The sequence below is a fragment of the Dipodomys ordii genome, unplaced genomic scaffold, assembly GCF_000151885.1.
Source record: "Dipodomys ordii isolate 6190 unplaced genomic scaffold, Dord_2.0 Scaffold31, whole genome shotgun sequence".
Classification (NCBI taxonomy): domain Eukaryota; kingdom Metazoa; phylum Chordata; class Mammalia; order Rodentia; family Heteromyidae; genus Dipodomys; species Dipodomys ordii.
Window position 1 is genome coordinate 6459817 of NW_012267247.1, and position 23816 is coordinate 6483632.

A 23816-nucleotide genomic window follows, 5' to 3' on the forward strand; every position below is an offset into this window, starting at 1 on the left:
AACACAGCCACATTCATTCATTTGCCTGCTTTCTATGGTTGTTTTTGTGTTATAACTATAGAACTGGGTTAATTCCAATGGGCAAAGCAAAAACATTTATTACCTGTTTCCTTATAGAAACAGTTGCTGGTACCAAGAATCATGGACTATTACAGCATTCTTATAAATTTTGGAGAAAGAATTTTTCTAGGGCATACTAGCTAGTAGTATAGGGCAGTGGAAAGGACCTGACTCAGATAGACCTAACTCTTCCAGGTTTTTTTTTTTTTTTGAGGTCGTGAGCAACTGACTTAACCTGTCCAAGCCCATTGCCTTCTTTGTATGTGAAATATGGCTGCCAACTCCCAGACTTGATGTAAGGATGTAACATGACAGGGCCTGGCTGGTACCAGTCACGTAATAAGTGCTCAGGAGTGTTAACACTTTCCCTCTTCTCAAGAGGAATAGCCAAGTTTAAGGATTCTGAATTTGGTTTTGGAGTAGACTATAACAGAAGTGGTATTAAAACCAAAGAATTTAGGCTTTGGAGTTTTAAGGAGTAGGCACACAGAATTGGCCCTTTCCATGATCAGAAACAGATAAGTATTCTCAGTGTTGCAGATTCTTGCTCAGCACACTCAGCAATGAGGCAGAGGCTGATGCAGTTTCTGCAAAGAACATGGCTGTGAGATTTTGCGCTGTAGGCTCTGATTGTCCCTGGCTGCTGGTGAGCATTCTCTGCACACTGAATGTGATCTGTTCCAGCTGCCATCTCTCCTGAACTGCCACACTTCAGCCTGGAATGCAGCTGCTGAAAGAATTTTCATTGACCAAAGGAAGAGTGCATTTTTTTCCCCAGTAAAATAACAGTTGGAGTGGGTTTAACACTCCAGGTGTTGCTTATACGAACTGTCAGTTCATTAGGTAGATTTCCCTCAAGCATTCACTACCCCATTGTCTATTTCTCCCCCAGACCCACACCAGCAAACATTAACCATACCTCCAGAATCTTTTGTTTATATCCTAGGAAAAACCACAGACTTGGGAACACAGCAGCTGGGAGATCATTACTTTTTGTCTGAGTCTTCTGGAGTTCTAGCAAAATGAAATCCATGTGATGAAAATAAACATGCCAAGTAGTCACAAATTGATTCAACATACACCCTCTGTTATTTGTGCCTGCATCCTGTTTCATGTAGTTTCTTCTAGGATTTTTAAAATGACTATTTCTGTGTCTCCTTCTCCTCATTTTCCTCCTCTTCTTCTTCCTCCTCCTACTCTCTCTCCCTCCCTCCCCTCTTTCTCCCTCTTTTTTATTTTCTGTGTCACTGGGTTTGACTTTGCCAGGCAGGAGCTCTACCACTTGAGCCACCTTGCCTGGCTTGATCCTATCACTTTTATTATTTGCTGAACAGTTCAGCTAGCATAGTGCTTGGAGTTGCAAGGCTGGGAAAGGCATAGACATTATTCTCAGGTGCTTGGATCCTAATGGTTGAGGGGCAAGATATGTAGAGGTGAGAGGGATGCCCAGATCACTGTAATACACGGTACAAAGAGATCAGTACTGTTTTAAAAGTACCAAGCTCTATATTCGAGACATGAGAGACAGAAGGTGATATAAGGTATGGTCCAGGAGCTTAAGGAATTTATAATTATTGAATATGTGATTAATAGACCATTCCAAACAGGGTGACAGTGTGTGCAAAGGGTTATGATGGTAGGAATTCCAACAGAATGCTTTGTATTTAGATAAAGCTACCCTCAAGGAGTGTGTACTCTTTGGGGAAGAAGAATCAAAATAACCAATAATATTAATGAATATGTTTTGTATTAGTGAGAAAAAGGTGGGTTGGGCTTGCCAAGATGTAATAGAGTTCTTTGATTCTGAACTGGATGCAGGAAGGTTCCTTCACAAGATGGACAGAGGTCACGTCATTTGTTCTTTCTTACCTTGTTAGCTCAGTGTTTGGTTCTGTTGTTGGGTTGGGGCTGGGGTAATACTGAAGGCTTGAACTCAGAGCCTAGGAGCTGTCCCTTTACTTTTTAGTTCAAGGCTAGCACTGTACCACTTCTGGATTGTTGGTGGTTAATTGGAGATAAGAGTCTCAACTACACTGGTTAGGAATCAGAGTCCTCAGATAGCTCAGCCTCCTGAGTACCTAGGATTGTAGGCATAAGCAATCAGCATCTGGCTCTTAGGTCAGTTTTTGCCCCTACTGTGCATATACCCTAGACTAGTCCAGCCTCTGAACTGTTGTGCCTGTTGAGTATGTATTTCCTTTTTTTGCCTTCCCCCCCCCTTTTTTTTTTAAATACTAGGGTTGGATTTGAACTTAGAGACTTGCTCTTGGTAGGCAGGTCCTCTACCAGTTACATTTCTTGCTCTCATTATTTTTTTTTAATAGGGTCTCACTTTTTGCCAAGACCAGCTTGGATCTCAGTGCACCTATTTATTCTTTCCATGTAGCTAGGATGACAGGCATTTATCACCACATCAAGCTTCTTTTTGTTGATTAAGATAGGGATCTCACTCACTCTTTGCCCCACCTGGACTTGCACCACAGTTCTGATTTCAGCCTCCTGAGTAACAAAGATTACAGGTGTAAGCCATGTCTGGCTTGTTTTTCCTCATCCTATTCTTTCTGCCTAGAATTCTCTTCCCACAGTTGTCTACCAACAAGCACATTCTTTTAAGGTTCAGTTCAAATATTTATTCCTTTTTAAAAACGGAGTTATAACTCAGTTTTTATAACACAATTCACTCCCTTTAGAGTGGACAGTTCAGTGGGTCACGCAGTCATTACCATCTAAGTCCAGAACATCTACATCATCCTAAAAAAGAAGCTCTATATTTATTAGCAATTACTCCCCCATCCCCCTTACAGCCATTAATCTACTTCCTTTTTTTTTTGTACCAGTCCTAGGTCTTGAACTCAGGGCCTGGACTGTGTCCCTGAGTCTCTCTGTGCTCAAGGCTAGTACTCTCCACTATACCACTTGAACCACAGTGCCACTTCCAGTTTTTTCTGTTTATGTGGTACTGAGGAATCGAACTCAGGGCTTCATGCATGCTAGGCAAGCACTCTACCACTAAGCCACATTCCTAGCCCCATTAATCTACTTTCTATCTCTTTAGATGTGTCAGTCCTAGACATTTCACATAAGTAGGTTCATACAGAACCAGGCACCAGTGGCTTATACCTGTTATCCCAGCTACTTGGGAGACTGATTTGGAGGATTGTGGTTTCGGAGCAACCCTGGGCAGAAAAGTCTATGAGACTGCATTCCAACAGGAGAGAAGCTTTCCTAGAACCTTGGTTCTCCCAATGTTTATCTCCTAAGTAGCTAAGATTCCTGAGTATCTGGGATTAACTGGCCGACTTCAGTACCCAACTTCAGCTTTTTTCTGCTCGGACACAGTGATGGTCCTACAAGGAAGAAAATGTGTTGAGCAACCTAAGTAAGTATTCTAGTCAGCTTTGTAATTTTCTCCAGAAAATTAATGAATTGCCCTTCTTATATATGTTTGTTTATGTGATTTTCTTCTCATTTTAATACCCAAAGCACGCAGCTTAGGGTAGCAAAGCCAGAAATAAAACTGAGCCTCCTGATTCTTGAGAAGAGAATTATCTGGCATGTGTGGGTGGGAATATGAAGAGTTTGTCTTTTAAATATAAATTCTGCAAATTCTTAGGAATTAGTATGTTCAATTATGGCCTTAAAAGCAGGATTTTAAAAATCTATGGACTCCTTAAAAGGAGCATTGGTCCCATGGTCCCCTCTCACTATGTCCTCTTTACTAAGGTCACTCACTAGATCAAAAGAATCTGAGTCTCTCGCCAAAATCAAACACACTTAGCTTTTTTCCCATTAATAGCAGTTTTAGAAAGGAAAAAAAAAGAAACTAAATAAATTAAATTTCCTTACAGTCTGGCATGTAATTTCTATTAGGTTTCAAGATGTGAACATGTACTAATTTAGGAAACTGCTTTACTATCCCCCAAAGACATTTTGAAATAGCTAGAACAGTCCTCAAATCTGTTCTCATTTTCCTCAGTCATTAAAATGCAGATCTATTTCAGAAGGCCACAGAACACCATGGATAAAAAAAATCTACACGTTTACTTTCCACTTCTAATCAGGACAAATTTTTCTATTTCCACAAATGAATATTTATTTTAAGTATTTTATTCACTTTTAACTTTATAATAAAATTACTTTATTATGAGATAGATGTCAGTGGCTCAGGCCTGTAGTCCTAACTATTCAGGAAGCTAGATTTGAGAATCTTGTTCAAAGCTAGCTCAAGCAGACAACTATGAGAGATTTTCCCCAATTAATCACCAAAAAAACAGAACTAGAGGCATGGTTCAAGTGGTAGAGCTCCAGCTATGAGAACAGAAAGAGCCAAGTGAGAGCACAAGACCCTGAACTCAAGCACATTGCCAGAAAGGCGGGGGAGAGGGAGGGAGGAAGAAGGAGAAAGAAGGAAGGGAAGGAAGGAAGGAAGGGAGAAAAAATTATTTATGTATATAAAATCACTTTTCCATTGGCCCAGTAGTGAATGCAACGGAGTATACACATACATACATATGTACATATCGTCCTAAACCCTTTGCTATTTCCTTCACTTTCTATTCTGGGTGATCTTGACCTTTCCTCTGAGACTCAGAAGCATGTATCCTCCAGCAAAGAGTTATAATGAGTCATTGCTTCCTCTTCCTCTCACCACCATCACCTTCCTGTATCATCTATAAATCTCATCCTCAGTCTAGACAGAGATTTTGCTGGTTCCAGTTCCCCACCTACTTTCAAGTTCATGTAAGGTGGTAAGCCTTCTTTTGGGAGATAACATAGTATTGTGGAAAGAACAAGGGCTTTGGAGTTAGACAACCAGTGTCTGGATCTGGTAACTGGCTGCTTATACCTTACCAGACAAGTCCCCCATTGTCTCGAGCCTCTCTCCCCATCTGTAAAGCAGGAGTTGTACTACAGCCTCTGCTATATCACCGTGAGCAGTAAGTTCATGTCACTACACAGTAGCTGGTAATAAAGTTTCCTTCCCCTCTGGTTCAGTGTTGGGCAGAAATTTGTTATCAAATAAAGCAAATGCTTGTTGTAGACGCCACAGGAACCAAGACAAGCATGAGAGAGTGCAGCAGTGAATATGTGAGCCTGCCTTTGACCCATGGTTCAGCAGCCTAAACCACAACACTAGACCCCAGAGTCTAGATGTCTGAGACCAACCATGCTCTGTATCACACTAATTCAGTAGTCTAAATTAGTAAGTAGGAGTTTCAATTTTTGATTGTGCAAAATTAGTTTCTCAGATTTCTTCCTAATCTTTATATTCCAATAGAAAACAAAACCCAGTTCTATAGTAAGCTAGCTGTGGAGCTAGATTCTCCCTTCAGTGGGTTAGTCAGAATTGTCTGCTACAGTGGATAGCTCTGGGAATCATTATTATCTCAGCCTTCCCTGGGAAGTGTCAACATGGACCACACACTTGACGCAGCAGAAGTAGAGCTGTGGGGATGCTCTGGACCCCATATTGTCTCTTGCAGCTAAATACAGGATCCTGGGGTACTGATGGTTATTATCTCCATTTCCTTGCCTGCTGTTTCTGTCAGCCCTGCATCTGAGGTATATATTTCTTCTGCCAACTGTTTCTTTTTGTTCATGTAGTACAGGTTGAATACTGTCTGGGAGTTGAATCCATTCCATCCCATATCCCCACAGTCAAAAAGCACAGAAGGAAACCCTTTACATGGCAGAGGAGTAACTTTTAAATACCAAATGCAAAGTTGACCTGGAATTGCTTATGTCTATTGGTATCATTGCATGATGCTTGTTCTTCCAGTGCGGACTGTTTGCTTCCTTTCTGAAAGAGACCTTTGTTTGATCACTGCATATTTCATTAGCTTCTCTTGAGAAGCAGGGCTGACCTTGAACTATCCCATTTAAATATTTTCCATGTTTTGTTTTGTTTTGTATTTTAACAAGTGTCTAGGAAGCAGCCTTGTATAGTGCTTGGGCTTCAGACAGACCTCGTTGTCCCAACTCTGTCATTTACCAGCTTTGTAAACTTGGGTATGTTACAATGAGTTTCCTCATTGACAAAATTGTTTTCAGGACTAAATGAGAAAATGTGTGCATAGTAAGTGAAATGATGTGTATGGGTGCCAGGAAAGCACTGTACATGTGGTAGGATCTAATACAGGTTTTGTGTTTTTGGTCTTTTTTTTTTTTTTAAATCATGACACTTAAATTCAGTACGTGGGTGCTGTCCCTGAGCTTTTCCATTGAGTGTTCTACCACTTTGAGCCATAGTTCCACTTTCAGTTTTCTAGTAGTTAATTGGAGATAAGAATTTCATGGGGCTGGGAAGGTGGCTCAGTGGCAGAGCACTTGCCTTGCATGCATGAGGCCCTGGGTTCGATTCCTCAGCACCACATAAGCAGAAAAAAAAATCCGGAAGTGACACTGTGGCTCAAGTGGTAGAGCACTAGCCTTGAGGTGAAGAGCTGAGGGACAGCGCCCAGGCCCAGAGTTCAGGCCCCACGACCAGACCCCTCCACCAAAAAAAAAAAAAGAGTTTCATGGATTTTCCTGCCTAGGCTAGCTTTGAACCATAATCCTCAGAGCTCAGCCTCCTGTGTAGCTAGGATTACAGGCATGAGCCACTGGTGCCCAGCTCTAGTACAAATTTTTAAACAATTCCCATTACCACCTAAACTCCAAGTCATCTAGATGGTTGACAGCACGCACCAGCCATCCAAAGCAATGTCTGGACAGAATCATGACTAACTATGTTTTGTACTTAAAAAAATAAAAGCAGGGCCGGGAAGATAGCTCAGTGGTAGAGTGATTGCCTTGTATGCATGAGGCCCTGGATTTGATTCCTGGGCTGAGGAAAAAGCAGAAAAAGCCAGAAGTGGCATTGTGGCTCAAGTGATAGAGCACTCACCTTGAGCTGAAGAGCTGAAGGACAGCATCCAGGCCCAGAGTTCAGGCACCATGACCAACAAAAAGTAAAAATAAAGAATAAGGGACAGGGGAGGGGGAGAAGGAGGAAATGTAGTTGAGGAGGTGGGAGGGAAGGGATGGTAGGGAAAAAACAAAGGAGGAGGCAACAATGCTTGATAAGAAATGTACTCATTACCTTGCTCATGTAACTGTAACCCCTCTGTACAATATTTTCACATTCAAAAAGTTATTATTAAAAAATAAAAAATAAAAGCAAACTGGGAGAACACTAGGGAAGGGATGACATTGTCCAAAAAGAAATGTACTTGTGCTGGGCACCAATGGCTTACACCTTTAATCCTAGCTACTCAAGGGGCTGAGATCTGAGGATCATGTTTGAAGCCAGCCGGGGCAGAAAAGGCTATGAGACTCTTATCTCCAATTAGCCACCAGAAAACCAGAAGTGGCACTGTGGCTCAAAGTAGTAGAGTGCTACCTTGAATAAAAAAACTCAGCAAGCCGGGGGCTGGTGGCTCACACCTGTAATCCTAGCTACTCAGGAGGCTGAGATCTGAGGATCGGTTCAAAGCCAGCCCAGGCAGGAAAGACCGTGAGACTCCTATCTCCAATAAACCACCAGAAAAACCGGAAGTGGCGCTGTAGCTCACGTGGTAGAGTGCTCGCCTTGAGCTGAAGAGCTGAGGGACAGCACCCAGGCCCAGAATTCCAGCCCCATGACCAACAACAACAACAAAAAAAAACTCAGCAAGAGCACCCAGGTCCTGAGTTCAAGCCCCATGACAAAACAAAGAAAAGAAAGGAGAGAGACAGAGAGAGGAATAAACGTATTCATTACTAGACACTTTAACCCTTCTGTACATCACCTTTATAATAACAGTAAAACATAAATAAGAGCAGAGGCTCATATGGTAGTGGTAACTCAGTTGGTAGAGCACTTGCCTGGCATATACAAGGCTCTGGGGTCTGTCCCTAGCACCACAAAAAAAAAAAAAGTAAAAAGAAAGTAAAAACAATTACTTTGTAATAATTTAAATCATTTTTTTCACTAAGCTGATTCAAATTCAGTATCATGAATCCACTTGTGCTTTGGATTTGATTCTAACTGGCTAAACTAGAATGTCTATCCAGTCTTAGCACATATATTCCACCATGAACATGCCTAGCTTGGCCAGTGGTTATCAAGAGGACTTGGGTGATGAACACACAACTCACCAGGAGGAACCTGAATAAAATGCATATCCTGGACTCTGTCTGGCTTCAGAGCTTCTTGGTAGCCAATGACAGAACATGTCACCGCTTTCCCTTACGTTCATCTTATATGAATGGAGAACTGTAATGTTTAAATAACTATAGGAACTGTTTTCAAAATCTTAGACAGTGCTGCCACTATGGAAAGCAATTGTCATTTCTGTGGACGAGTTTCATGTTTGTTAGATGTGAGGTTATGAAGCCCTGCCCAGCTAGCCATGTTTACCCAGAGCATTCTGTTCCAGGTCTTGCTGCAGAGCTGAGGAATGCAAGGTGAAGTGACTTACCACACCTGTCAGTTTGGGCCTCGCCCTATGAGCTCACTGAAAATCACCTAAGATGCTCATTGTTTGGAAGGGTCAGATCTTTAATCTGAGATGGAAAACCACCTCTCAAATAAGATAATGAGGAAAATCTAACACATAACCAAAGCAGTCAATATAAAGGCTATTCATATGAGAGCTTCAATTGTTTCTCTGTTATGTATTTGTTTTTTCTAAGTTAAAAACAATTACTTTTCCTGCCAGGAAAGGTGGTACATGCCAGTGTCCCAGCTACTCTGTAGGCAGAGATGAGAAAATCACTTAACACAGATGTTCAAGGTCATTCTAGGCAACATAGCAAGACCCCATCTCAATTTTTTTTTCTATTTTGCCTTTTCCTATCTGGACAGTATGTTGCTATATAGCCCAGACCAGTTTGAAACTCAGGATCCTCCTATCTTAGTCTCCCAAATGCTAGGTTTACAGATGTGTACCACCACCACACCTATCTCTAGAGCCTGGTTTTGAAACCTTGCACGAGACAATTTGTCTCTGGGCCTTGTTTCCCTACCTGTAAAATGAATGTGTTTGTCTATGTCTTGTGTTTATATATGCCTAAAGCTTTTAGAACTATCCTATCTGCTGACCTCAGAACAAAGCAGAGTCCTTTGCACTGTAATCACCATAAACAAAAGGAGTCTTTCCCCAGGAGTTCTATAAACCTAGTGTCTTTTTACCAAAGGCATTAAACATCAGAACTACTGACCTATGCTTTGAACAGTGCCTCTGGGTTACTTGACTTACCATCAAATATGCACCTTCCATGGGCTGGGAAGGTGGCTCAGTGGTAGAGCGCTTGCCTTGCATGCATGAGGCCCTGGGTTCGATTTCTCAGCACCACATAAGCAAAAATAAAAAAGCCGGAAGTGGTGCTGTGGCTCAAGTGGTAGAGCACTAGCCTTGCGCTGAAAAGCTGAGGGAAAGCACCCAGGCCCAGAGTTCAGGCCCCACAACTGGACCCCCCCAAAAAAGATGCACCTTCCTACCCTTGGCAGAATACTAGTGCCCTCTCCTTACCAGCTGGGACAGGCTGCAAGCCAGTGCTGCCTTGGCCCCCTTTGCATTCCCAAGAAGAAAGAGACACTATGGTTGCTTCTTTCTGTTGTCCAGAGTGTGTCCCCAATTCTCCTCAGAGTATAGCTTAAGCTATTTTTGGTTCATTGCCAAAGACCATATTAGTTCTGTTATGTTCTTCTCCCCATCCTCCCTCCTCTACAGTCCCTATGATGTTTCCTGTCTTGTCCCCTGTTGCCATTTGATCCACACTAGTGTTTGCCAGACATCTTACTTCCTTTCCTCAATTGAAGTCCCATCATAATCCCAAAGATTTTAGAACCATAACATTCTATGCAGACCTTCAAGAATGTTTTTATTAGCTGGGCACCAGTGACTCAAAGTGGTAGAGCACTAGCCTTGAGCAGAAAAGCTCAGGGATGGTTCCCAGATCCTGAGTTCAAGCCCCACAACCAACGGGGGGGGGAGGGGGAAAGGATGTCTTTATTGTGGAAAATATCAAATACATTCAAAATGAGAGAGAACAGACTAGTGAGCCCTGTGTACCTGTCACCCAACCTCTCCATCATATATACCCATCCTCTCCCTCCAATTCCAGATTATTTCAAAGTGAATGTCACATTATTTCTGAATATGATTCTTGAAAGAATCTCAAACATCTTCCAATTGACTTGAGAAAAAAGAAAGATGTTAAATAATTCTCTTCTAGGCTTTACTGCATTAGGCCAGTCCTCTCCAGTTTCTCAAACAACATGTGCTTGGACATAGTTGTTCCTCCCCTGATCTTCCATTTCTGTGAGTAGAGCCACTGCCAGAAGGATAGAACCTCATTCCTCTGCCTGTGAGGGTTCTATGGCAAATGGTAACTTAGACAGCAAAGGAAGTCTGTTGGGAGCATGTCAGGGACCAGTAGGTGCAGGAAAGATGGCTGAGTTCCACTCCACTGTCAAGGACAAGGTGTTTATTCGTAATCAGCCACCATGACGCTGAACAGGTAGTGCAGATTCCCTAAGATGAGCTAATTAGCAATTAACTAATTTTGCTGTCCAAATAACATGTGATAGTTTCCCTGTGAAGGGTCTCAGCCTGCTTATATCCTGACTATTTCAGATGCAGTGGCAGAATGTGGAGCACGTTGGTGACCAGAGCCCCTATGTCACCTCTGTCATTCTTCACATCAAGCAGAATGTCCCCATCATCCGTGACAACCTGGCTTCCACGCGGAAATACTTCACTCAGTTCTGCATTAAATTTGCAAAGTAAGTCCCAGTCTCATCACTGAGTTGTAGGATTTTTTCTTAAGAAACTTCATGTTTTAGAACAGTTGTAGTTTCACAGGATAATTTCATAACCCTCTGTTCCTTGGCATCCCCATCCTCACATCCAGACTCCTCCATATCAGCTTTCATGAAAGTTGTCTCTGCCTATGCTGGCACACTGTCACTGAAAACCTAGGACTTCTCTGAGGATTCCTTGCTGGTGTATCGCTGTGGGTTGGGCAGAGGGCTACAGTGGTATATCCACCATTACGGTATCATACTCAGTGGGTTACTTTAATGCTGTGATCACCACCCAACATGCTCACCATGCGTATGTTCTGCCCAATCAGTCCTCATTCTAGTCCCTGCAGGCCAATATTAATACTAATCTGTGCCAAAAAAGAAACCAGATGTGCTACTTAAAGTTGTATATGCAGTAGCAGCAGCACAAACACCAACCACCTAGACAAACAAAAATGAGTGGGGGAAATCCTTACACACACACACTCACTCACTATGGGACATAACCACCCATTGTCCAATTGAAGTAATTAAGATTAGTTTTTCAATAATCTGGCGTATGCATTTTATCTGACTAAATTATAAAGTGTGTGTGTGTGTGCATGTGTGTACCATCCTGGGGCAAGTCTAGCACTCTACCTGTTAAGCCACAGCCCACTTTATTGAAGTTTATTAGAGATAATGGAGATAAAAGTCTCATAGACTTTCCTGCCCAGCCTGGTTTCAAGAGTTCAGCCTTCTGAGTAGCTTTTTGTTGTTGTTATTGCTTCTGTTTTTTTGTTTTGTTTTTATCCTTTTTTTATGGTACAGGGGTTAGAGCTCAGGGCCTTATGCTTGCTAGTCAAGCATTCTACCACTTAAGCCATGCATGCCTCCAGTCCTTTGGGTTCTAGTTCTTTTTGAGAAATTTTTCTCGTTATTTTACCTGGTTGGCCTGGGCTACAGTCTTCCTGTTTATGCTTCCTGCCTTAGCTGGATAACAGGGGCATGCCAGAAGCCTAGCTTTTTGCTCTCAGAAACTTTTCACCCAGGCTTTCCCATCACTAAGGTGACAGGCATATATACCATGCCCAGCTATTGATTGAGATGGAATCTCACAAACTTTTTGCCTGGGTTGGCCTCAAATCATAATCCTCCTAAGTAGCTAGGATTACAGACATGAGCCACCAGCATTCATCTTAGATTATAATTTTTATTTTCCTGGATCTTGAACTCTGGGCCTGGGCACTGTCCCTGAGTTCTTCAGCTCAAGGCAAGCACTGTACCACTTGAGCCACAGAGCCACTTCTGGTTTTCTGGTGATTTATTGGAGATAAAGAGTCTCCTGGACTTTCCTGCCCAGGCTGGCTTTGACCCACCATCCTCAGATCTCAGCCTCCTGAGTAGCTAGGCTTACAGGTGTGAGCCACAGGCACCTAGCTATAAACTGTTTTTTTTAGATATTAGGATTTGAGCTCAGCACCTCACATTTGCTAGATAGGCACTTTACCATTTGAACCACACTGCAAGCCCAGATTATAAACATTCCAAGAGTAGGAATCCTTAGTTGTATTTCTTCTTCCTTCTTCAATACTTATTACTGTGGCTGCTAAATTTATCAACTTGTGGATGTCTGACTCCAGGGAAGATACTAGAAATTGGGAAGATCAAGTCAGGGAGCGCCATTGCCAAGGTAGATGGAGAGGCCTGAACTGCATGTCTTCCTGTTATGTCCTCGTGTGTGGCCATTTCTAGCTTGAGTTTTGAAGCAAGAAAATAGTTGGTCCTTTGCCAATCAGCATCTGGCCGCAGTACTGTTTCCCATGAGACCAGGCAATGATGAGGGCCAGGGTCTCCTATGACCAATTATCAAATATGCATTTTGGCAAACTTCTGGGAAGGCCTACAGGAAGGTCAGCCCTGTCCAAGCTACTGTATTTAGGCTGTTCTTATCCAGGTCCCAACTGATGATTCAGGACTCCAAGTTTCTGTCTTTTCCATATCTCTCCCAGTTTGTATTCAATTAGGGCTTTCCCTGTCAGACACAAATCCCTAAAGAATAACCCTAACAGTGGCTTGTAGAGTTAACTAGTTTCTACCTTGTCAAGAAAGGCTAGAGTTGGTTCCCCAAGGAGACATTCCTGTTTGCAGTGTAGCAGCTGGACCAGGACTTGACATTCCCTTCTCTCTCTAGGTGCTCATTAATGTACATTAAAAGCATTGCTGATAAATCACATTATGACACTCCCTATAACTACTGCTAGAAGTGTCTCTGTAAAAATTTACTGTGGCTAGAAATCTCCAATGGGGCCGCTCAGGGGTCTGATTGAGCTTATGTTGAAGTGAATAAGGAGTCCATTGATTACCTAGTGCAAGCATCACCTTACTTTTTCTCTCACAGCCCTTTAGTTTTATAACTAAGTTAACACTGAGTGGACTAGGAATAGGAGACCAATCTCACACACGTGGCCAGGTTCAGCCTCAGATCTAGAGAATATTTCTGTTTTAATCTGTGGTGCCCCTTCACCCTTGAAAAGCCCCAGCCTAACTCTAGAAACTTTAGAAGGACTGTGAGGGGACCCTTCCCAGCCAAGGGCAGTAACCACAACCTTGCTGATGGCCTGGAGAAGCCCTTGGCAACTTCCCATCACTTTGCTGAGATGTCTTCCCCCAAAGATGTGTCTGGTCCCAGGTTTCCCTCAACCCAGCCCCTGTGGTTCAGCGTACACAGCCAGTTCAGCCACAACCACAGCTTCTCCAGTGTGAAGTAACTTAGGTTATAAACATTGCACAGGGACTAGTCAAGAATTTAGCCTCACATTGCTTGTCTGGCTTTGGTTTTTAGCTCTGAGGAAACCCTTCCAAATAGTGCCTTGTTGGCACACCCTTCTGAGCAGTAGGCATGCCATTGGACCAGACCTCCCCAGTACAATTCCCTGCCTGGCTCATTTGCCTCCATTGGATGTCTGCATCCAAGACAGCCTTCCTGGTTAAACATCAAGGTCACCCCTGGTTGAAACAGCAATTTGTATCACATGACAGCCGATGCTTGTTCAGTAATGGAGATGATAAGACACATCTGTTACTGTTGATTGGGAGATAAAATGAGAAGTCACCTGTGAACTTCCTGCACTGATGCAGGAAGTACTGGTCTTGCACTACACTCAAACAGTAGTCATTACTGTAATCCTACCTACTCAGGAGGCTGAGATCTGAGGATCATGGTTTGAAGTCAGCTCAGGCAGGAAAGTCGATGAGACTCTTTATTGCTAATTAACCACTAAAAACCTGGAAGTAGAGGTGAGGCTCAAGTGGTAGAGTGCCAGCCTTGAGCAAAAAAGGTAAACAATAGCCCCCAGGCCCTGAGTGTTGGCATACAAACATACATATGCAAAAGTTGCTGCTACATTCCTTTTTTTTTTCTTTGCTGCTACATTCTTAGAACATTTATTATTTATTCAACACACATTCACAGGAGCTGTGTCCCATACTCAGGGCTGATTTGCCTCAGTTGTCACAATCCCTATCTTCATTTGCCTAAGTCAACTGTGAAGGGAAATAGGCATATACAAATAAGTATAATAAAATAGGTTAGACATTAGAGGCCTGAGGACTCTGAGAATATGGTGGAAGAAAGGCTCTGGCCGGGTGATGGTGGCTCACGCCTGTAATCCTAGCTACTCAGGAGGCTGAGATCTGAGGATCACGGTTCAAAGCCAGCCCGGGCAGGAGAGACTGTGAGACTCCTATCTCCAATAAACCACCAGAAAACCGGAAGTGGCGCTGTAGCTCACGTGGTAGAGCGCTAGCCTTGAGCTGAAGAGCTGAGGGACAGCGCCCAGGCCCAGAGTTCAAGCCCCACGACCGACAAAAAAAAAAAGAAAGGCTCTGGAGAAGGGCAAGGACAGAGGAATACATAACTACTGATCTCCAGGATGCTGGGAAAGGGCATTCCAGGCAGAGGGAACAGAGTAAGCCAAAGCCCAGAGGCATTGGCTACCTGTAGAACCAAGAAATCTGTGGCTTAACGAATAAGGAGCCAGGATTCAGCATGCTGAGGCTGAGAACAGAGTATTCAGATGAAGAGAGTAATAGCCACTGAAGTACTGTCTGTAGTCCAAGTGACCTGAGATGCTTTAGCAGGATATCATTGGAGCCCAGTATTTCAAGTTTGTTCTGGACCACCTAGGGAAACTCTGTTTTAGCAAATAAAATAAAGAAAGAAGAAAAGAAGATAGGAGGGAAGAAAGGAGGAGGAAAGAGAGAGGAAGATAATAAGATCTTATTTGCAGCCATTGAGGAGTTTTAATTAAGGAAAAAACTTGGTCAAGTTTGCTTTTGAAATTGCTAGAGAAATGAGGCCAAAGGCAGGAAGACCCCATAAGAAACAATTGAAATTTGTTCAAGTGATGGGCATGGCAGTAATCAGGAGGGAAAAATCTGAGAGCTCAAAGGAAGAACTGGAAACAAACTGGATGTTGGAATCCCCATTCCTGACTTGGTGACTTGTTTACTGAGCAAAATCTAGTCCTTGAGCTTGGAGGCCAGGATGAGCTGAGTCTAAGTGTTTGCTGTAGTTGAGGTTCTGGTGGCTCATTAAGATGTCCAGCTTGGAAGATCATGCCTATAATCCTAGCCACTTAAGAGTCTGAGAACTGAGGATCATAGTTCAAAGCCAGACAGAGAAGAAAAATTATTGAGACATTTATCTCCAAGTAACCACCAAAAAGCTGTAAGTGGAAGTTTAACTCAAGTAGCAAAGCTCCAGCCTTGAATAAAAAAAGGTAAGAGAGCCCTGAGTTCAAGACTCAGCATTGACGCACACATGCATACATACACACAGAAGTAAAAGAATAGTTCAGTGAGTCCTTAGCTATTCAAGTGAGTGCAAGCATGTAGGAAACAATGTGTAGAGGTTGAATAAGGAGGGGCAGGACTGGAGTCTGGGAGCTTCATCAGAGGAGTGAAGTGGGGTGGCAGCCAGACTCTATCCAAACCTTCAGGTCTTGCTCTGACACTACTCTTCCTCTGGGGGTTCTGGGTACTTCCTCATCAGCTCATTCCAGATCTTGCCTTGATTGTGGACTTTCTACATATGCTCAGCTTTCTGGATTCAGACTTTGCAGCTTTTTCTATAAAGCTCTTCTGACCTGCTACAGTCTCACTCTCCCTTTCTCTCAAATAGCCATCAGTCACCCTCCTGTCTAGGTTGCTATCTAGTTTTCAGCATATTTTTGGAAGAACTTATATTTTGTTTCTTTCTTTTTTTTTTTTTTTTTGGTTGATCATGGGGATTGAACTCTGGGCTTGGGCGCTGTCCCTCAGCTCTTCAGCTCAGGGTGAGTGCTCTACGGCTTGAGCCACAGCACCACTTCTGGTTTTCTAGTGGTTTATTGGATATAAGAGTCTCGTGGAAGCCCGGCACCGGTGGCTCACGCCTGTACTACTAGCTACTCAGGAGGCTGAGATCTGAGGATCATGGTTCAAAGCCAGCCTGGGTAGGAAAGTCCATGAGACTCTCATCTCCAGTAAACCACTAGAAAACCAGAAGTGGCACTGTGGCTCAAGCGGTAGAGCACTCGCCTTCAGGGGAAGAGCGCAGGGACAGTGCACAAGCCCACAGTTTAAGTCCCATGACCAACCTCCTAAAGTATAGGAAAATTTTTTCCCAGCCTCCCAAGATCATGTTTATCTAAATAAAACCACGGCTTTGGTTGGAAGGAAAGAGACAGCAGTAGATGCTGATGGGCAGCAATAGTATCTCCCTCTACTCAAAGTTTGTATGGGAAGGAGTAGAACCTTGAAAAGGTTTCTGCATGCTGGCTGCAGGTAGCTCATGCCTGGAATCTTAACTACTCAGAAGACTGCGATCAGAGGATCACAGTTTGAAGCCAGCCCTAGCAGGAAAATTCCAAGAGGCTGACAGTAGCTTGAGCATAAAAACTCAAGGACAGCATCCAGCGGGCGCGCGCACACACGTATCTTTACTGGAAAGAGTAAGCCTAATTCTTACCTGTGTTTCACACACACACACACACACACACACACACACGTACGTTTCTTTACTGGAAAGAGTAAGCCTCATTCTTACCTGTGTTTGTATCCACAGCTCCTTCATTCCCAAATTCATCACCCACCTCTTCAAGTGCAAGCCAATTAGCATGGTGGGAGCAGAGCAGGTGAGATGAACTTCACACTTTGCCTTACAGCTTTTGTCATTAGTCTAACCCCTGCACTATGACTACTGCTTCTTAATTCATTCACCCATCTATGTAAAATTATTTGTGGAACATCTGCTAGGAACCAAGTGTGGTTCTAGGTACAGTGTCTGCCCAGTGAACCAATTGGAAAAGGCCTTTCTTTTGCGACACTCCCATTTTGGTACGAAAAGATTGATACTATGTAAGTTGGCAGATGAGTTAGAAGACAATGTCAATCTCAGAGAAGTGTGCTAAAGAGTATAAAACAAGGGTACCTGAAAGTATCTTGGGGTTACTACTTGGGGTGTAATCATGAGGTGGTCAGGAAGGTTCTGTTGAGGCCTATAGAAAATGTTTCAAGTAGAGGAAGCAGCAAAAGCTCTGAGGTTTTGAATCCACAGAGGCCAAAGCAGAGACCCCTTTTGAGTCCAAGCAAAGAGAGGCTTAACTAAGAGGCTGATCCCAAGAAGCTCCTTTGATCATCTCCCCTCTGCCCTCTTCAATTCTGTGCTTGAAGACAACTCTTCTGCCAAGCATGGTGTTACACATTTGTAATCCCAGCACTTGGAAGGTAGAAGCAGAAGGATAGGGAGTTTGAGACCATTATGAGCTATATATATAGCAAGACACTGTCTCAAAACAACAACAAAAAAAACAACAACAGAGCCAGGCGCTGGTGGCTCACGCCTGTAATCCTAGCTACTCAGGAGGCTAAGATCTGAGGATCGCGGTTCAAAGCCAGCCTGGCAGGAAAGACCGTGAGACTCCTATTCCAATAAACCACTAGAAAACCGAAAGTAATGCTGTGGCTCAACGCCCAGGCCCAGAGTTCAAGCCCCACTTCCGACCAAAAAAAAAAAAAAACTAATACTTAGTTTATATCACATTGGCCCTGATGAGTTGAGTTCTGTGCTATAGCAAAGTTGCCTCTTTTCTGCTCCAACCTTTTTATACTAGCTGAAATTTGAGCATTTTAAGTTCAGGGAGCACTTTTACCTACTTCAAAAAGACAATACCCCTAATTCTTTCAAAACACCACTTAAATACAAACTATTCATGTGCGAATCAAAAATGCTGCTCATATTTGTTAAAATGACTCCTTTCTAGACCTCTCTTGTGAACACTTAGAAAATATGTAAGATGATTATATAGTTCAAGACATTTCCATAAATCCTTCTCTTCTAGCAAATGAAATGTTATACTAGGTTCAGCTGTGTCACAGTCCATTGGGCTGGTCCCAGGCCTACATCAGTAAGATGCTGAGTTAGTATATGTTGTGTGTAGTACGCTGTGGTCTCTCATGCAGAGAACCAGAACCAGATACATAACATGTGGGCATAGCAAGCTCTGGTAAATGTTACAGTGCAGTTTTCATCTGTTCTTGTTAGCAAACAGACCCCTGGTTTGTAAAAAAGGCACGGGCAGTGTGAAATTCAGGTTGTGGGCTTTAGAATCACAAAGGTTAAAGGTTGAATCCTGTGTTTGCACAAGTTACTTAATCTAGCAGCACTCCTGGCAAGACAATGGGCCAGGAATTGGTGGTGCTTACTTATAATCTCAGCAATTTCAAGTCCAAGGCCAACCTGGGCTATCTAACTAGAACCTGTCTCAAAAAAAAAAAAAAGAAAAGAAAAGAAAAGAAAGAATAAACTACAGTGCCATGTGGCCAGCCCTCATTTTAACCTTCCTAAGCCCAGGGACGTGACCTCATTTCTGTTTTCATTGCCCATTTTCCCTACTACGTCTTGCATATGCAGCCAACATAGAAGCATCTAGTCAGTGCTTGCCACTGTCTGCTTGCTGTTGGCTGTCTGGCTAACCAGCTTTAGCTGGGTCAAAAATGTTGTTTGGGAAAACTCCCTGGGAGGTTGCACAGATCCAGACACAGATCTCCCTGGGCCTGACTGCAGCAGTCTGTTCTGAAATCCTTGAGCCTCGCATGTCATAAGCGCAGAACTCATTCTCTCCATCAGAAGCAGCACACTAATGCCCCAGCATGCTGTCTCCGGTTTCCTAGCACATGTTTGCTGGGGATTCATTCTGTTCTTCTCTCTCACTGCTGTGTGTGAGCTGAGAGGACAGGGAGTGATTAAAATCTGTATCTGGGAGAAACTTTAGACTCCTCACTTACGTTTCTGTCTACAGACTTGATGATCCCCCTGGAACACAGGGCTGACTCACTGGGAACTCCTTGTGTTTTCATGAATTTGTAGTTTTGTCTCAGCCTTGCAAACTTATTCGTTGTCTAATAACCATGATGTTTTCCTTTTGTCACAAGAATCCCATTTCGTGTCTATTTTCCTCTGATGTTTCTCTTCTTTGAAGAATATTAGAATAATCAGCTCAGACTGAAAGCCAGGATCTGCAGAACAATCTCAGATTGTTTTTATGATGTGGGTGAAAAACCTATCTGCTCGAACTGGAGATTTATTTCACAGGCTCCAGGCAAAGACAAGTGGATAAAGGGGAGGTGGGACTCCACAGGCTCATCCTGGGGTGTCTCAATGTAGTTCTTCAGGGATGCCACATGAAGTTCAGGTTCACTGAACAAAGACTTGCTGTGAGCATCTGGGCTCGGAAACCCAAACCAACATGTAGCTGGAGACCTGTTCACTTAGGTAAGAAGTGAACACAGAGATGTACATGAGCTAAGGAGATTCTCCCTCAAGTCAAGGAATAGCTATAATCTAAACTTTAAAAGAAGCTGTGAAAGTCAAGGCTATGGGCTAGCCTCCTTTGAGCTGTGTCTGCTATGCCACAAGGTGCTACATCCTAAACTGAAGCCACGCCTCAATGCTGATCCCAAAGATGGCAATGGAGGCTCTTTTCTGTTCTTCATTCTTGTCCTGATGATGACATAAAGTGAGGTATTTATCTTTGGGGCCCCAAAGGCCTCTTCAGCAATTACAAGGGCTCATGGATAAACTACTCCAATATTCATAATGCTTCTGGCTAATTTGTGATTTATTTTTTTCAGAGAACCTTGTAGGGTTTACAAGGTCATTAATTAGTCTTATGACTCCCTGTATTTGAGCATACAGCTCAAATGGCATTCACTCACTCACACTTACAATAGAGAAAGAAGCACAGTGTGGTATAGAGAAAGGAGACCTGGGGTCCATTCCTCTCTGCTGTCAGTGGTCCTTGTCAGCTGCCTCCCTGCTTTGGGCTCAGGTACCTCCTTTGTAAATCAAAGTCCTGAATCAGGAGCTCTCAAAAGCTCCTTCAAGTCTGTCATATTGTAGAGTCTAAAATACTTTGGAATATCAGCTCCAGACTTTCTTTTTTTTTTGCTAGTCCTAGGGCTTGAACTCCAGGCCTGGAAGCTGTCCCTGGGCTCCTTTTTGCTCAAGGTCAGCACTCTACCACCTGAGCCACACCTCTACTTCTGGCTTTCTCTGTGATTGATTGGAAGTAAGAATCTCATGGACTTCCCTGCCTGGGCTGGCTTCGAACCATGATCCTCAGATCTCAGCCTCCTAAGTAGCTTAGCTAGGCATGAGCCACTGGCACCAGAAGCTCCAGGCACTTTTATCTTTCCAAACCAAACCTCACTACCTTCAACGCACCTCCTCCCTGCAGCCCCTAACAGTTATACTTTACTTTCTGTCTCTCTGAATGTGACTGCTCTAGGTACCTTATATGTGTGGAATCAGACAGTATTTGTCATTTCCACATGGTTCAAATCCGAAATACTGAAAACAGGCGAATGGGAGGGGAGAGAATTGTGCCTTTTGGTGTACAGGGAGTGAATACAGCCAGGTTTCTTAGTGCTTATACTGCCAGCACTTTAGGCCAGAGATTCCATTGTTGTGGAGCACATTAGGCTGTGTGTGTTACTCCTCCCCACTAGATGGCAGGGACACTGGAATGCCAGGTATAATTACCAAGGATGTCTCCAGGCATCGCCAGATGTTTCTGGGAGTGGAGGTGGGAAGCAAAACCACCCCAATTTGAACCCTTCTGGATTCAAGACAGATGACATGAAAGTGACAGGATTGTTTTAGTTGTTGAGCTGAGTCCTGGGTGCTTAAGGGCTCCTGAGACCAGTCTGTTTAGTTCACATATGTTTAAAATTCCCCATAACAAGGCTTTAAAAAGTGTTCTTCCCCCACATATACCAACTCATGTGTAATCCAAAGGAAGATTTTACTTGGGGAATTGATACACAATTCCATACTTCCTGGAATTAAACTAGTTCCTTTCCAGATTTTTTTTTCCAGTACTGTGGATCAAACCCAAGGCCCTGCATATGCTTGCAAGCAATTCCTCCACCCCCTGCTTCCAGATTTTCTGATTGCAGAAGAACTGAGCTTCCTCCCTCCTCTCTTAGGCATGTATGCTCCTGCTCAGGAAGTAGAGCCTCTGCCTTTGACACTTTTTTTTTCCTAAATAGTCTTTTGAAGGTTTTACCTACCCACGCTCTCTAGTTCCTCCTCTTTTTATTAAGCTCTGGCCCATCTTGACATCTATGAAGCCATCCTTCCCACTGTGAGCTACAGCCTCTCCTATCACTCAGTTAAGAGTCCTCACTTTGTGCCATACAAATGTAGGAAGTAGCCCCAACCATACCCCACGGGGCACAGCCGAGGAAATGAAGGGACCCGCCAGCACTAAACAAGCATGTGAAATAAATGAACCAAGTAATAGAAAAGATTACCATAAGCATCATGTTTAGGGGCTAGCCATACTATTATCTACAGATTACAAATATGACTAGAGTGTCTGCTATCACTGTTTCTATCCTACATTGCCCTTGAACTCCTACTGAGGGCAGCAAAAGCAAAAATAAAAAAATTTTAAAGAAAATTATACAGATTATAAAGAGAAAAAAACTGTGATTTTTCAGAAAATGTGATTGTGAATAAAAATATCTAACAAAAGCTCCAATTGGGTACCTGTGGCTCATGCCCATAATCCTAACTACTCAGGAGGCTGACATCTGAAGATCATGATTCAAAGCCCAGGCAGGAAAGCCCTGAGACCCTATCTCCAATGAACCACCAAAAAGCCAGAAATAGGGCTGTGGTTCAAATGGTAGAGCATGAGCCTTGAGCAAAAAAGTTAAGGGACAGCACCCAGGATCTGAGTTGAAGTCCCGGAACCAGCACAAAATAAAAAACAGAGCTGGATGCCTACCTAAGCCATGTCTGGTAGTATTTCGCCAACCTGGTATGCATGAGGCCCTGAGTTCAAACCCTTAGTACCTCTCCCCCCAAAAAATAATAACTAAGGCAAAAAGGGCTGGAGGCATTGCTCAAGCAGTAAAGAGTCTGTCTAGTATGTACAAAGCCCTTAGTTCAAACCTCAGTACCACAAAAAAATAAGGAATTATGAGCACTAAAAGACCTGTACAGGAACGTTCAGAGCATGTTTATGAGCAAACCAATGTTTATGAGTAAACCAATATACAGAGATTGAGGGCAATGGAGTGGTGACCTTTGTTGAAAGAAGAGGAGAATATAACCCAGAAGAGATCACAAGGAGTCTTCAAGGAAGCCAGAGATGTCCTGTGCCTTCCTTCAGTCAGAACATGAGCATACATAAAAGGTTATTGAACTGTATGCTGGGGATTCATGTACTTTAATGTGTACAAGTCAAACCTAATTTTTCCCCCAGTACTGAGGATTCCCCAGATAGCCATAAACTCTGATCCCACCTTCACTTCCTGAGTAGCTGGGATTATAGGCATACACTATCACACCTAATTTTTTTTAAAGGCAGGAAGGGGGCTGGGAATGTAACTCAATAGTAGAGCTCTGGGCTAGAATGCCAGAGACCCTGAGTTTAATCTCCAAGTATCCCAAATAAGAAACAAAAAGAGGAAAGATAAGAAACTGGGCATATCTTGACCTTGGTCCATCCTTTCTTCAAATCTCACTATCTCCCTGTGCTGCCAGACTAAAGAACTCCGTGTGTGTGTGTGTGTGTGTGTGTGTTGGTTTTTTGGAGGGTTTTTTTCCCCTTTGCTTTCTCTTGTCTATTCAAGATGTTTCATTTCTGCTTGTAGCGTGGTGACCTCCCCAAAATTGCAGGAGGTTCTTTAAGAAGTAAGGGTCTCATGGAGCTGGGATGGTGGCTCAGTGGTAGAGCGCTTGCCTTGCATGCATGAGGCCCTGGGTTCGATTCCTCAGCACCACATAAGCAAAAAGAAAAAAGCCGGAAGTGGCACTGTGGCTCAAGTGGTAGAGTGCTAGCCTTGAGCTGAAGAGCTGAGGGGACAGCGCCCAGGCCCAGAGTTCAGGCCCCACGACCGGACCCAAAAAAAAAAGAAGTAAGGGTCTCAGCATGGTAGTCACATGCCTGTAATCCTTTCAAAGGTATCCACTGCTGGGTGATGAACTTTCATAGGTACAGCTTATTAGTTAACCTTTAGCCCAACAGCAATGTAAGCCAGCCAACACTATCCCAAAATTTATCTCCTAAGTGCAAACAAATTTGGTCATTGCCACCTCTTTCCAGTGTCCCCTGCCTTAAAGAAATGAACAGCGGTTTTCAAAGGTGAAAGCCAGCAGATTTTCAAGATACATGGGACCTTTTTTTTTACTTCCTCAGACAGCTGCTCTGTCTCTCCTAGTTCCTTCTTTCCTTCCTCCCTCCCTCTTTCCCTCCTTCCCTCCTTCCTTCCTTCCTTCCTTCCTTCCTTCCTTCCTTCCTTCCTTCCTTCCTTCCTTCCGTGTGTGTGTGTGCTGGTACTAGGGCTTGAACTCACAGCCTGAGTACTTTTCCTTAGCTCTTGTGCTCAAGGCCAGCACTCTACCACTTGAACCACAGCTCCATTTCTAGCTTTTATAAAGTTATAGTTA

The 23816-nt window shown here is 43.3% G+C and overlaps 1 protein-coding gene across 1 annotated transcript in view; it reads left to right on the top strand.

Annotated features, from left to right (window-relative positions):
* The window catches only part of Vps53 (vacuolar protein sorting 53 homolog (S. cerevisiae)), a 132281-nt gene that overhangs the window by 100681 nt on the left and 7784 nt on the right, over positions 1–23816 (top strand). Inside the window, exons 18-19 of the mRNA XM_013016304.1 lie at positions 10662–10810; positions 16920–16989. Coding sequence (XP_012871758.1) covers positions 10662–10810; positions 16920–16989 — 219 coding nt within the window. The remainder of the gene's footprint in view (positions 1–10661; positions 10811–16919; positions 16990–23816) is intronic.